The 12098-nt window shown below is 40.5% G+C and overlaps 1 protein-coding gene across 2 annotated transcripts in view; it reads left to right on the top strand.

Moving 5' to 3' along the window:
• ankrd27 (ankyrin repeat domain 27 (VPS9 domain)) overlaps positions 1 to 12098 on the top strand; it is a 28786-nt gene that overhangs the window by 12345 nt on the left and 4343 nt on the right. For both annotated transcript variants that reach the window (XM_058645140.1, XM_058645141.1), the window contains exons 5-24: positions 183 to 242; positions 1263 to 1316; positions 1907 to 1972; positions 2459 to 2535; positions 3041 to 3162; positions 4330 to 4408; positions 4794 to 4926; positions 5018 to 5110; positions 5362 to 5483; positions 5971 to 6053; positions 6180 to 6295; positions 6895 to 6987; positions 7287 to 7484; positions 7742 to 7801; positions 8131 to 8247; positions 9032 to 9076; positions 9197 to 9313; positions 9817 to 10011; positions 10358 to 10477; positions 10983 to 11156. In XM_058645140.1, coding sequence (XP_058501123.1) covers positions 183 to 242; positions 1263 to 1316; positions 1907 to 1972; positions 2459 to 2535; positions 3041 to 3162; positions 4330 to 4408; positions 4794 to 4926; positions 5018 to 5110; positions 5362 to 5483; positions 5971 to 6053; positions 6180 to 6295; positions 6895 to 6987; positions 7287 to 7484; positions 7742 to 7801; positions 8131 to 8247; positions 9032 to 9076; positions 9197 to 9313; positions 9817 to 10011; positions 10358 to 10477; positions 10983 to 11156 — 2124 coding nt within the window. The remainder of the gene's footprint in view (positions 1 to 182; positions 243 to 1262; positions 1317 to 1906; positions 1973 to 2458; positions 2536 to 3040; positions 3163 to 4329; positions 4409 to 4793; positions 4927 to 5017; positions 5111 to 5361; positions 5484 to 5970; positions 6054 to 6179; positions 6296 to 6894; positions 6988 to 7286; positions 7485 to 7741; positions 7802 to 8130; positions 8248 to 9031; positions 9077 to 9196; positions 9314 to 9816; positions 10012 to 10357; positions 10478 to 10982; positions 11157 to 12098) is intronic.

The following is a 12098-nucleotide window of genomic DNA, read 5'->3' as shown; positions in this document are numbered from 1 at the left end:
TCAAATGTTTTACTGTGTTACTGAGTCGTGGAAACCAATGTTTCAGACTAATAGTGTATGGTTAGTGAGAAGTATTTGATTTATTTTTTATAATATATAACTATCTTTATAAAACAGATAGTTGTGACAGCAGTACAAGTTGTGGCGAGTCTGATGGGCCCCCTGTGTTTATTTCTGCTTAGGACTCGGTGAATGGTCTCTACACTAAATGTCTTCAGTGTCTGCTGAGAGACTCTCGCCTGGTGAGTAAAAACCTTCCCGTTGGCTCAGATGACTGAAGATCACGGAAAGTGTGATGTTGTGAGAACTTAAGCAGTAGACTGTCCAAGTTCAGGTTCCTGAAAACCTTCTTTCTTTCAGAGGACATGTCTCATTGGTGTCCTTTGCAACCCTTAATATCTCACAATCATCTTGCGCTGGTCAGGAGAGAGAATATGGTTTTCTTGAAGCTTTAGACAAAGTTATAAGAGTTGTTTTAGTGTCAGTGTTTAGAATCCAAGTCCAGCTGATCAGTGATGGTACCAGCGCAAGTGACTGATACAAGACAGATGGTGTATCATCTGTCTCAGTTTGTGTGAATTAAGTGGGTGACTCACGTTCTCATGGAAATCAAAGGATCTTTGTTGATGGATTTCTCCCTCTGTAAAAGATTTGGCGGAGATGCATGTAAACCTGAACTTGTGGAGATTTTGCAGAACATCCATCATCTGCTAGTTTTTTTTAGTTTAACAGCTGGTCCAACCTATTTCACACGTTTTCTTCACTAATTTACCTTTAACTCAAACCGGTTCTTTCTCTACATGCCAATTCCTGTACATGCTCAGCTCTACTACACTCAAAGACTACACTTCTAGAAGGTTTGGTTTGGTTTCATATGAGCTACTAACGCAGCACACACACACACCAGTGCTTTATCATGTGCTGCATTTGACAACTGTTTAATGTAAGCCACATTATAATAATTTTTTTTCACCACATTACAAATAGGAGTTATTTATCAGCTTAGATGCATCAGAATAGTGTGTATGAGAAAACTCCAGTCTGACCTCGGGGGTTCTCTGAGAGCTTTGTGTGTTCAGCACACGCTAAATCCCCTGAATGACCTTTCTCTTAAAGCCAGAGACCATCAGCATTAGAATACATGTAAATCAGTAATGATTCCACAGGACTCCAGAATGCCAATGTTCTGCCTAATCACAGGAGTTGTATCACATGCTGTACATTGATAGATGTTGATCATTTGTTTTTTTTTTCTTTCACAGAAGCTTCTGACAAAGCAGGAGCTTCAGATGACTCTACTCAAGCAGGCTGTTGAGGTGAATTTGCTTGTTTTTTAGTCTGTGTTAAGTTTAAGGAGAGAAACATGGGACTAATTGAAACTGTCACCCTAACCCACAAGCTATAAATGTTCTCATATGATCAAGCATGAAAATGAAAGTATCGACTTCTGAGGAAGTATGTGTCTGCAAGTTAATGGGCATTCTTGCATTTCTCAGAGTGAAAAAGAAGTAGTGAAAGTAGTACAGTAGTGAAATGGCTGTGGTACAAACAAAATGACAAAAAAAAACCCTGAGGATTATATTTTGATCTAAAGGGATTTATTTCACCCAAAAACACAAATGAACTAGAAACAATACATTACATGTCATTTAGCAGATGCTTTTATCCAAAGCGACTTACAATGGAATTGAGTACAATCAGCCAGGGGTGGAGTCGAACTTGCGATCATGATGTCTTTCGCACACAGGGTACTGGTCTTAACCACTGAGCCACTTCAACCTGATACTCAAAATACTGTGAACGTAACTAAAGTGATGCCTCCTCAGTATCATGTGTGATATCACTGTCACTGTGCAAATGTTGTTCACTGAAATGTTCTCTGTTGTTTCTCCCTGTTATTCCCCAGATGTATGTTCATCATGGTATCCATGATTTAATCTTTAACTTTGTGGGAATGCTTGAAGCCAGCCAGGTAGGTCTGACATCTCACTGCTCTACCACTCCTCCATCACTTGCTGCCTAACCTTAACCCTCAGATCTGAATGCAACAGTTTGAATATAGACAGTAAATCAAATTACCAAAGCATAAACCATCACAAGATTGCATGAAACATCATCAGAGGGGTGTTGTTATGTTCTTTCCTTTTTGTCATATGTTTCTGTGATTAAATGGTCCTGTTATGCAATCAAAGATGTATTAGAAACTCATGTTATTGGTTTTCATGATGATAAGGAAAAGGTTTTGGGTCATGAGATCACAGTGATGACCAAGCAAGTAAGGCATATATGGGAGTTAGGACTACTCGTGGCCTCCTTGGAGGAGGTCCTTGCTCAGCCTACTGCCTTCATGACCCAACCTAGGTTAAGCAAAAGAGGATGGATAGATGATAATAACATGTTTAAAAATATGTGTGATGATTGAAGTGCTCCAACATTTGTTCTTCTGCTTGTCAAACAGGATGCTGCCTTCAACAAAACCACCAGGAGTCTGCAGGAGCTGCAGCAGAAAGACCTGGGAGTCAAACCGGAGTTCAGGTCAGTTCAACAGGTTACTGTTAAGAACAAATCAGATAAAAGAAATAGGTGTCACCAGGGATATAAATACAAGATACAAAATGGATTGTGTCAATTATTTTCTCACTTAATAAGTTGTTTGGTCCATTTAAAGTTCAGACACTGGTGAAAAATGTTTAAATCCTTATTTTCCAAACCTCAACATGATGATGTCCTTGCATGTTTTGTTTTTTTAAATTACTTCAACTAATTGACTGTTAAAATAGTTGGCAATTAATCACCAACCAATGTACCGCATCTCCATCTCCATCAACCTTCTAATGTAGTTAAAGATACATCCAGAGCAGAACTGTGTTGATCTGCATCCTGTCGGCCACTTCCTGTTTTCAGTGATTGTTTTCACATCCCAAACTTTGGTCAGTTTTGTCTCCATTAAATATGTGTTGTCGGGTAGAATTTAAACGCTTGAAACAGATACGATTCAAGATTCTCAGCTCTAACCCGTGCTGCTTGTGTGTCCCTGCAGTATAAACTTGTCGCGGGCAAAGAGAGAGCTGAGTCAGCTCAACCAGCAGACGTCCCCTCTCCTCAAACTGCTCTGCCTGCGCAGGGTCACAGTGATCGCAACCCAGACCCCCAGATGCACCGGTACGCAATGTGATTGTGCTTAATTCTTAGTTTAGTACTGTTAACTCTGTGTTCGACATCCGTTTTCAGAGCTTAAATTTGGCACACGTAAACACTGAAATAGTAGCAGACAGAGTGATCACATGGGGGACCGTGAGTTCAGCCAAGCAAAGAACATTACTCAATCACCATTAAAGTGATCCACCACAGGCACCACCTCGTTGTATCTTGCAACGAATCAAATCTGTTTTGTCTGAAACATTTTCTCAAATAACCTAAAATCACTAGACAAAAACAATTAATGTAGCTATAACTCAAACAAAATCACATTTATGTCCAGCAGCCTGAACACGAGATCCATCTGTTTGATTCATTTTCATTCAATTACTGGTACCAATTTACTGATTACAAGTATGAACATTTTGAGGTCCAGTGTGTATGTATTGGCAGAAATTGAATGTAATAATACTCATAATTATACATATATATATATATATATATATATATATATATATATATATATATATATATATATATGTATATGTGTATGTATATATGTATATAATATTTGTGTGTATGTATGTAGAATTTCTATAAAGTAAAAATGGTTTGGTCTCTGTAGCTGTAGAATAACCCCTTGCTAGACTTAATGAGGGAGTTTACTATGCACACAATAGTGAATGACTCAAAGCCTGATGCAGAAGAGAAACAGCAGAGTGGGAGAAAGTTATGGAAGAGGGTTTACATCTTTTCTGGTATGGGAAGTATGCCGTGTGTGGTATGCTGCACTTTCACCATTAGATGACATTAATTCTTACCAATTCACACACAGGACTTTTAACTCCTACTTGTTGCCGTCAGTATTACGGTTACACCTGAAATGAGATCAGTACACAGGACAATACGAGCTCAGTCAGCCTTTAATGTGTTTATCCAGTTTTCTTTGGAAACCCAAGCTTATTGGCCAACAACAACCCTGCTGTCAGTCTGCAGAGTGGTGTGATCCGCTTCTAATTGAGCTTTTTCAAGGGGCCAATTTAGTCATTTGGCCTGAACAAGCTGTCGTACAGCACGAGGGAGCGACATGGCAGGATGAAAGAAGGAAGACTTTGCCATTTAAGACTGATGTTTTTGTGAGTTTCTCCTGTTATGTGATCAACCTCACAGAATGTGTATCTTCCCCTGCAGTCAGTATTGAGGCTGTAAGTGCAGATGACCTGCTCTCTGTCATCCTCTACCTGCTGGTGAAGACAGAAATCCCTAACTGGTGAGCTGTGAGAAAGAGTTACTTTGGCCTTCCAGGTTGTGGGGGAAAAGTATATGTTTTGTATATAGCTATACATATAGTATGTGGACTTTGTGACCTTCACTCGTGTTTGCCTCATGTGGGGAAAATGTGAAACAACATTGAATATACTGTAAAAGCATGAATAAAAAAACAAAACAATGCCCAGTTTGTTAGCTGTAAGACCTTTATATAAACCAGTGGTTCCTAAACTAGGAGTAGAGACCCCTTGGGTTAGGAACCCTAACCCAATACTATTGTTATAATAAATAATTTTTGATTGATGAGAGGAAAATTAACTTCAGAGATTAGCCTAACAGGGGACGGTAACTGGAGGGAATGTGTTGACCTTGTTGTCTTTCTCCAGGATGGCCAACCTGAGCTACATCAGGAACTTCTGCTTTAGCCACTCCAGTAAAGACGAGCTCAGTTACTGCCTGAGCACGTTTGAGGCAGCGGTGGAGTACATCAACCTGGGGAAGCTGAAAGACACAGACTCTGTAGGATGTTCACCAACACACACACAATTGCTATATCTCAGCAGTATTTCATACAGTACAGAATGATGATTTTGTTTCTGTGTGTGTGCAGGGCTCGGGTGAGCTGAACGACAAAGCCTTGTTCAAAGACAGAATGAGGTCGTTGTCGCAGAGCGCTTCCACACCCATCCACTGTCTGTTTGAGGTGAGCGGCTGGGAATTGAATCGTCTCTCTGTGGAAGTCAGCAGTTGCTACGGCCCATTGGAGGCTTGAAACTAGTTTACCAAAATGTATTTTCTGCTCGCCTTCCACCAGTATGATGGAAGTTATATTCTGTATTTGCAATGCAAAACAATGTGATTTGAAGTTTTGAGAGTCACTGTTGTAGGTACAATTTACAGGAATATCAATTTGATATCCTATTATTTTCTTGTCTTTCTGTGTGTGTGATATAGCACATAGCAAATGGGAATGAGGCGGAGGTTAAACGACTGCTGTGTGAAGGCGAGAGCGACGAGGATGTACGAATGTGTCACCCCCTCTGCTCCTGTGACATCTGCGACCTCCAGCTGTCCGGGTCAGCATCATGCACCTCCTTAAAAACATTTTTACCATCTCTTTTTTTCCTTCCTACAACACTTATGATCATTTTCTTAATGAACCATCTTCAAAAGCCCAAAGGGGACATTTGCATTGCAATATATGACATGAGTAGAGGTTGTGAGTTTCAGACAGACCTGGGACTAAATGAAAATGTCCTGTTGCATTTATCCTAATGGGAATTATGGCATTCTTAACAAAAAAAAACAATTTTTAAACAAGGTTATTTTAAACCTCAAGGTCCTGAACGACACCTTCACATTTTGGTAGTTTAGAATAAATTACTAGGCCTGTGTGTTGGTGCTTGGTTTTTAATTCACTCATAGTGTGAAATATAAGTAATCATTTACCACGATCAACTTATTGAGAGAGGCTTTTGTAATACTTTGCAATGAAATAGTTAATCGTCTCACTAGTTCTGATGTTTATCTATCTTTTACCTCGTTTGTGTCTTTCTGTTGCAGGCGGCTAAACGACCCCTCCATCATCACGCCGTTCTCCAGAGATGATCGAGGTTACACTCCACTCCACGCTGCTGCTATCTGTGGTGAGCAGCTGCTAATGTGTGCAGATGGATTAAAAAAGAGCTTCATTAATAATCTCAGCCCTAATTTATGTGCGTGTGTGTGTGTGTGTGTGTGTGTGTGTGTGTGTGTGTGTGTGTGTGTGGCAGGCCAGGCCCACCTGATAGACCTGCTGGTATCCAAAGGAGCGACAGTCAACGCCACAGATTACCACGCTCTCACACCGCTGCACCTGGCCTGCCAACGGGGATACCAGGGAGTCACGGTAATGACACCTTACACTCAGGTTCACGCAGCTATCCTGCTTTGACTTCCATTCATTTGGAAAGCCTAAACAAAGCGTTATCCCTAACCACAACCAGTTAATGCTTACCCTCGCCTTACCACCAACGTTACCACCAGAAATTAGCGTCTGCCTTATTGAGACCAGGTTTTGGTTATACTAGAAAAGGTCCCAAAGAGTTAACGAATACACACACAGGTTTTCACATCTATTCTCCTTCGGACACCGCATGGACTTCCATTCAGTGGGACGGCCTAAACAAAGCCTTATTCCTAACCTTAACCATAACAAGTTTAACCTTACATTTACTTTTGAATCTTAGCCCAAAGCTTAACCAGTTCCTCAGAAATTAGGTTTTGCCTCATTAGGACCACATTTGTGCCTGACAAGGTTAGTGTTTGTGCCAGAAAATGTCCTAAAGAGGTTAAAAACACAATTACACACACATACAAGATGGTATTACTGTTGCATTAGGTGCAGTATGATTTATTATTATAGCTGTCGATCAAGAATTTAGTTACAGACCTTCTAAAATACAATGAGGATTCATAAAAACAAATGACCTCCTTACCCTCCTCTAGCTGCTGCTGCTGCACTACAAGGCATACACAGATGCTCAGGACAACAACGGCAACACACCGCTGCACCTCGCCTGCATGTATGGACATGAGGACGTAAGTTAAACACAGCCTCTCATTTCAATTTGATTTATCCATCAGTCCAGTCATTGTCAAACTGGAATAAAATGAGTCCTGAGGAGATAAAAGGTAAATGCACAATTCAACTAACCCTTGATTAGTCATAGCTTCTTAAATCTGTAGATTTCTAGCGTATTCTCCATGTAGCACACAAGTTACAAAATAATGTGGAAAAAGTTTTTACTTTACTTTACACACAATCGTCCTCTTAAAATGTGAACGTGATTGTCAGCCAAGGACTGACGGGTGCTTTTTCTTCTTTGTTGTGTGTTAAGTGTGTGAAGGCGCTGGTCTACTATGACCTGCAAGTGTGCCGCCTAGACCTGCAGAACGATAAAGGAGACACGGCGCTGCACATGGCAGCGCGGTGGGGCTACGAGGGAATCATCCAGGTGCTGCTGGAGAACGGAGCGAGCACCAACTTCCTCAACAAGAGCAAAGACTCACCGTTTCAGTGTGCGCTCAACTCCAAGGTCAGTGAAAGAACACAGTCTAGTCAAGCCATATTTATTTTTGTATTATAATTATTTGATGAATAAACCTCTGTTATCCTGAAAGGTTTTGGTTTTTTTGCCCTTGTTTAGATTGTTTAGTCCTTGTTCCTTCTTTTCTGAATCTGAAGTCGGATTAGCTAAACTAATTATCGCCGAAACATCTTACTCCAGCAGCAATCTCCTTGACGGTGGTTTGTTGCTGGTGTGTGTGTGTTCACACTTTTGTTTCTCTTTAGATCCTCATGTTGTTGCAGTCCACTCAGAACGGCCGTCAGCGCAGCGGCAGTCGAGTTTATGTGAGTCTGATCTATCACATGTCAGGGCCCACGAGAATCCATTGCCTTCAGACCAAACAGATTTATGACATATGGAAATACATCAGCACACAGACATGCAGATACTCATACACATACAGGAGATGCCCGGTTTAATCATTCAGCTATTCTGATAAACTGGGCCTTTGAGCAACATGTTTTCTTGTGAAGATATTTTTTATATTTCCTCTTAAAAAAAAAATAGAAAAATAGTCAGCCGTTGTTATTCCCACACAAAGCAAAAGCATTTGCACTGTAGTTTATTTATAGTTTAAAGGTTTTTTACATTTTCCTCTGTCTCCTCCTCCCAGTCTCCCAGTTGCTCCCCTCTGGCCTCAGACTGCAGTAGCCATCGCTCCTCCGTCTCCAGCACCTCCTCTCTGGGCTCTGAGTCTAAACCGGAGGTAGAACGAGTCCGACACAGAGAGGTAACGGGGAAGACACACACACACACACACTGGCAGTTACGTGGTTAAAGTGTAGGAAATGCTCCAAACCATCGTCTTGAATCGATTAAAAATCTGAAATCACCATCTAAAAAGTAATACAATAGTTACTTCATTAATCCCCATAGGGAAATTCATCTATGATTTTAACCCATCCTCTACTAGAAACTCTCCTAAAATTAGGAGCAGCACCTGAGGAGCAATGGGTGGCAATGGTGGGGATTTGAATCAGCAACCCTTGAGTTACAAGCTTAGTTCACTTTCCACTTGGCCATGAGGTTCCAAATGAGTCATAGATACTGTATTTTTAAATATATCAATTTCTTTGTTATCTTTTGTCTGCCTGTAAAAGTGATAGGTTTTTGATTTGTTGTTTTAATTTTTCTTTATTAAAACAAATCCAGGAAATATGGGAAATAGGAATAAAGTTCTAAGAAATGGCTTCTACAGATTATCCTCTTAAACCTGGAGTAGAACCATAACTAATGTTTTTGGTAAAACCTGTGTATACTATTTCATGTCGAGAAATATTTACTGTGAAAAAGGTCTACTGTGCCAGGTCTGTTCAAGCATGGAAATCACTTCCAAATCATATACTGAGAATGGTGAAGCAACTTTGAATAGATTTTAACTTTATTTGTGAGGTTTTTTTTATGTACTGTAGTGTTGTTACCCTCCAGTGTTTGTAAAGCTAAAGTAGAAAGGGCAGAGGCTCATCTCTGTATGGCTGATCTTTCCTCTGACACTGTGTCTGTGCAATTGGCAGGTGGAGAAGCTGCTTCGTGCTGTGGCAGACGGTGACATAGAGATGGTGAGGTCAAAGGTGTACAATGCTGCATCACATTTTACATCAGGACACGCTGTTTGATGCAAGTCCACACAAGAGGCAGGTCGGTGCTGCTGCTTTCATCTGTGTGTCTGTCCATTTCAGGTCCGTTACCTGTTAGAGTGGATGGATGAGGAAGAGGAAGATGAAGGAGAAATTCAGTCCGAGTTGCCTCTCTGCCACCCACTGTGTCAGTGTCCAAAATGTGCCCCCACCCAGAAGGTTTGTCAGCTCATCAGTGCACCATCAACCATGAAAGTGGTGATTAAACAACAGTAACGAACATTAATAATCACCATTCACGAGTGAATAAAGAGTCATAGCAGTTACAGAGAAACTGGAAAATAGGAATAATGACATTTGTTAATAAAAAAAAAATTAAATACAGTGTTTAACAAATTAATTTTAATTTTTTATAAAAATGAGAAAACATCAATATTTTTTAAGTCTTTCAAAAACTTGTTTTTTTAATATATATTTTATTGTTTTTTTATTAGGCAAATAACAAACTGATTTCACCTTTTTATACCCAAATTTGAGCCGGCTCACTGTTCTCCCCTAGAAATCAGAAATTAATCAACCGTAACATTCAACCACTAAAACAAAATAACAAAATGTTCTGTTCAGGAATGCAAGTAAATAACTATAACTTGACGTCTTAATCAAGAAATAATAATGTGCTTTACTACTTTTTCTGTTGTTTTTGTCCTGTCTGTGTCTTGCAGCTGTCTGCTCTGCAGGCAGGAACTCTTGGCGTCAACACCTGTAATGTTGACGGCTTCACGCCGCTCCATGTTGCCGCCCTGCACGGCCACTCAATGTTGGCCACCCAGCTGATCCGCCACGGGGCCAACGTCAACGCCCGCAACAACCAGAGTGCCACACCGCTTCACCTGGCCAGCCAGAACAGCCATGTCCAGGTAGGAGCAGGACAGCAGTGTGTGGGCAGAGATTTAACTTAATCTAATGTGTTTTGTGCTGAAGTTCTTGGTATTTTGATAATTTATTCACAGTAATAGACAGACGGTAAGATACTCTATAAGCAACAGACTTTTATTTGTCATCTGTGACATTTTTGATGACAGTGAAATATATACATAGAAATATGAACTATCACCAGTATTGCTGTTTTTTTACATGTCAAATATTTACCATATTTACTTTTGTCTGAGTTTTATTTCCTTGATCTTTAACAAAATAATTTTGTTGTAGAATCATTTGGAGACAAAGTTTGAAGTCTCATCGTGCTGTCTTTGATGTGTGTAGGTGGTGAGGTTCCTGCTGGAGTGCAATGCCAAACTGAATAAGAAGGATCACTATGGCAACACACCTCTAATACTTGCTTGTCTCTGTGGAAGCCTGGAGACAGCCACCATCTTGTTACAGGTAAACACACTTTCACTTCATCAGGACACTAAGGTAAACATCAAAACTGGGTCAGCATTGTTGGGGTACTTGGACCAAGTTAAACCTGAACATAGTGAGTGGACGTGGAAAGAGAAATGCTGCTGATTTCATTCAATTATGCATACGGCAAATGTTTATACACACACATACATATACCTAAAGTGTAACCATCACAAGTCCCATCAAAGACAACAAAACATCAAATTCATCCTTACACAAGGACAACACAACATTCAGTTGTGATTCAGTTCCAGATACAAGTGCAGTAAAAAAAACATTCTCTAGTGGTGGAATGACTGAAGTAACAAAGAAAAATCAAAATCTCTTACAAGTGCCTTTTTATATGATTCTTTGCAACCATGCTTGCAGTATGGATGTCACACAAGAATTCAGGAGCTGCATTTGCCATCAACGACTGATGCATAAAGATTCTAAAAGATGTGAATTTAGTTTAAATTTAAACATAAATTCCCCATCTGTGCAGAGTAATGCGCTGGTCAACCATGCAAACCTTCATGGGAACACGGCTCTCCACGAGGCGGTGCGTGGTGGACACCAGGCGCTGGTGGAGCTGCTGCTGAGGGGCGGAGCCTCACCCGGCCTCAGGAACAAAAGACAGCGGACACCACTGGACTGCGCCTACGAGCTCGGTGGCAAGGTGATCCTGCAAATTACACTACAGGGTCAGGGGAGGGTGTACAGTGTAAGGTTAATTATTATCAGCAATTGCAGCCAATAGTCCGCTCCCATTTTTAAGAGTGTATAAGAACTTACTGTGGCCTTCACACGGGACCATTACCTCTACCACTTGTTGAGAAAGAGATGCTGATGCTGGGATGCTTCTAATCAGAGAACTACCCAACAATCTGTAGAAAGAAGACTCGTGACTCTCTTCACATAGACTCATTGGCAAATAAAACCATCTGGATTGGAAACACTGTGGAATATAACTCTTCATACACTACCAGTCAAAAGTTTGGACACACCTTTCCGTTTACTTGAAAGAGGAAGTGTATCCAGACTTTATTATTTACTAACTTTGCTGTTAGTTTATATTTGGAACAGGATGAAATTGTAATTTTGTGGTCAATGGCTGAAGTAAAAGCACTGGGGAAAACATTTGCACAGAAAAAGCAAGAGTTAAAAACACACAGAGAGCAAAAGACCTTTGCAAACCACTGGAATACAATGTTTTCTAAATAATAAAAAATCACGTTCAGGTAAATACTTTGTTTCAAATTATTTGTATTATAAGTTGCTGTGTCATAAGCTTCAGGGTGATTCAAGACCAAGTCTTGCTTCAATCTACAATAATGACTGGCCCGATGCTCATTATCCCTCACTTAATTAATTAGTCAGAATTAAAAACAATAAGAATTAGAATTGAATTAATCCCTTTAGGGAAAGTATTTCTCTGCATTTGACCCATCCTAGAATTAGGAGCAGTGGGCTGCCGGGCGCTACACTGAGTAGCGCCCGGGGAGCATTGGGGGTTGGGTACCTTGCTCAGGGGTACCCCAGCCCTTTTTTTTTGGCCGGGTGGGGATTTGAACCAGCGACCCTCCGGTTACAAGCCAAGTTCCCTTTCCACTTGGCCACG

Source organism: Solea solea, chromosome 12, assembly GCF_958295425.1.
Source record: "Solea solea chromosome 12, fSolSol10.1, whole genome shotgun sequence".
NCBI lineage: Eukaryota > Metazoa > Chordata > Actinopteri > Pleuronectiformes > Soleidae > Solea > Solea solea.
This window is presented reverse-complemented; position numbering and strand designations above follow the sequence as displayed.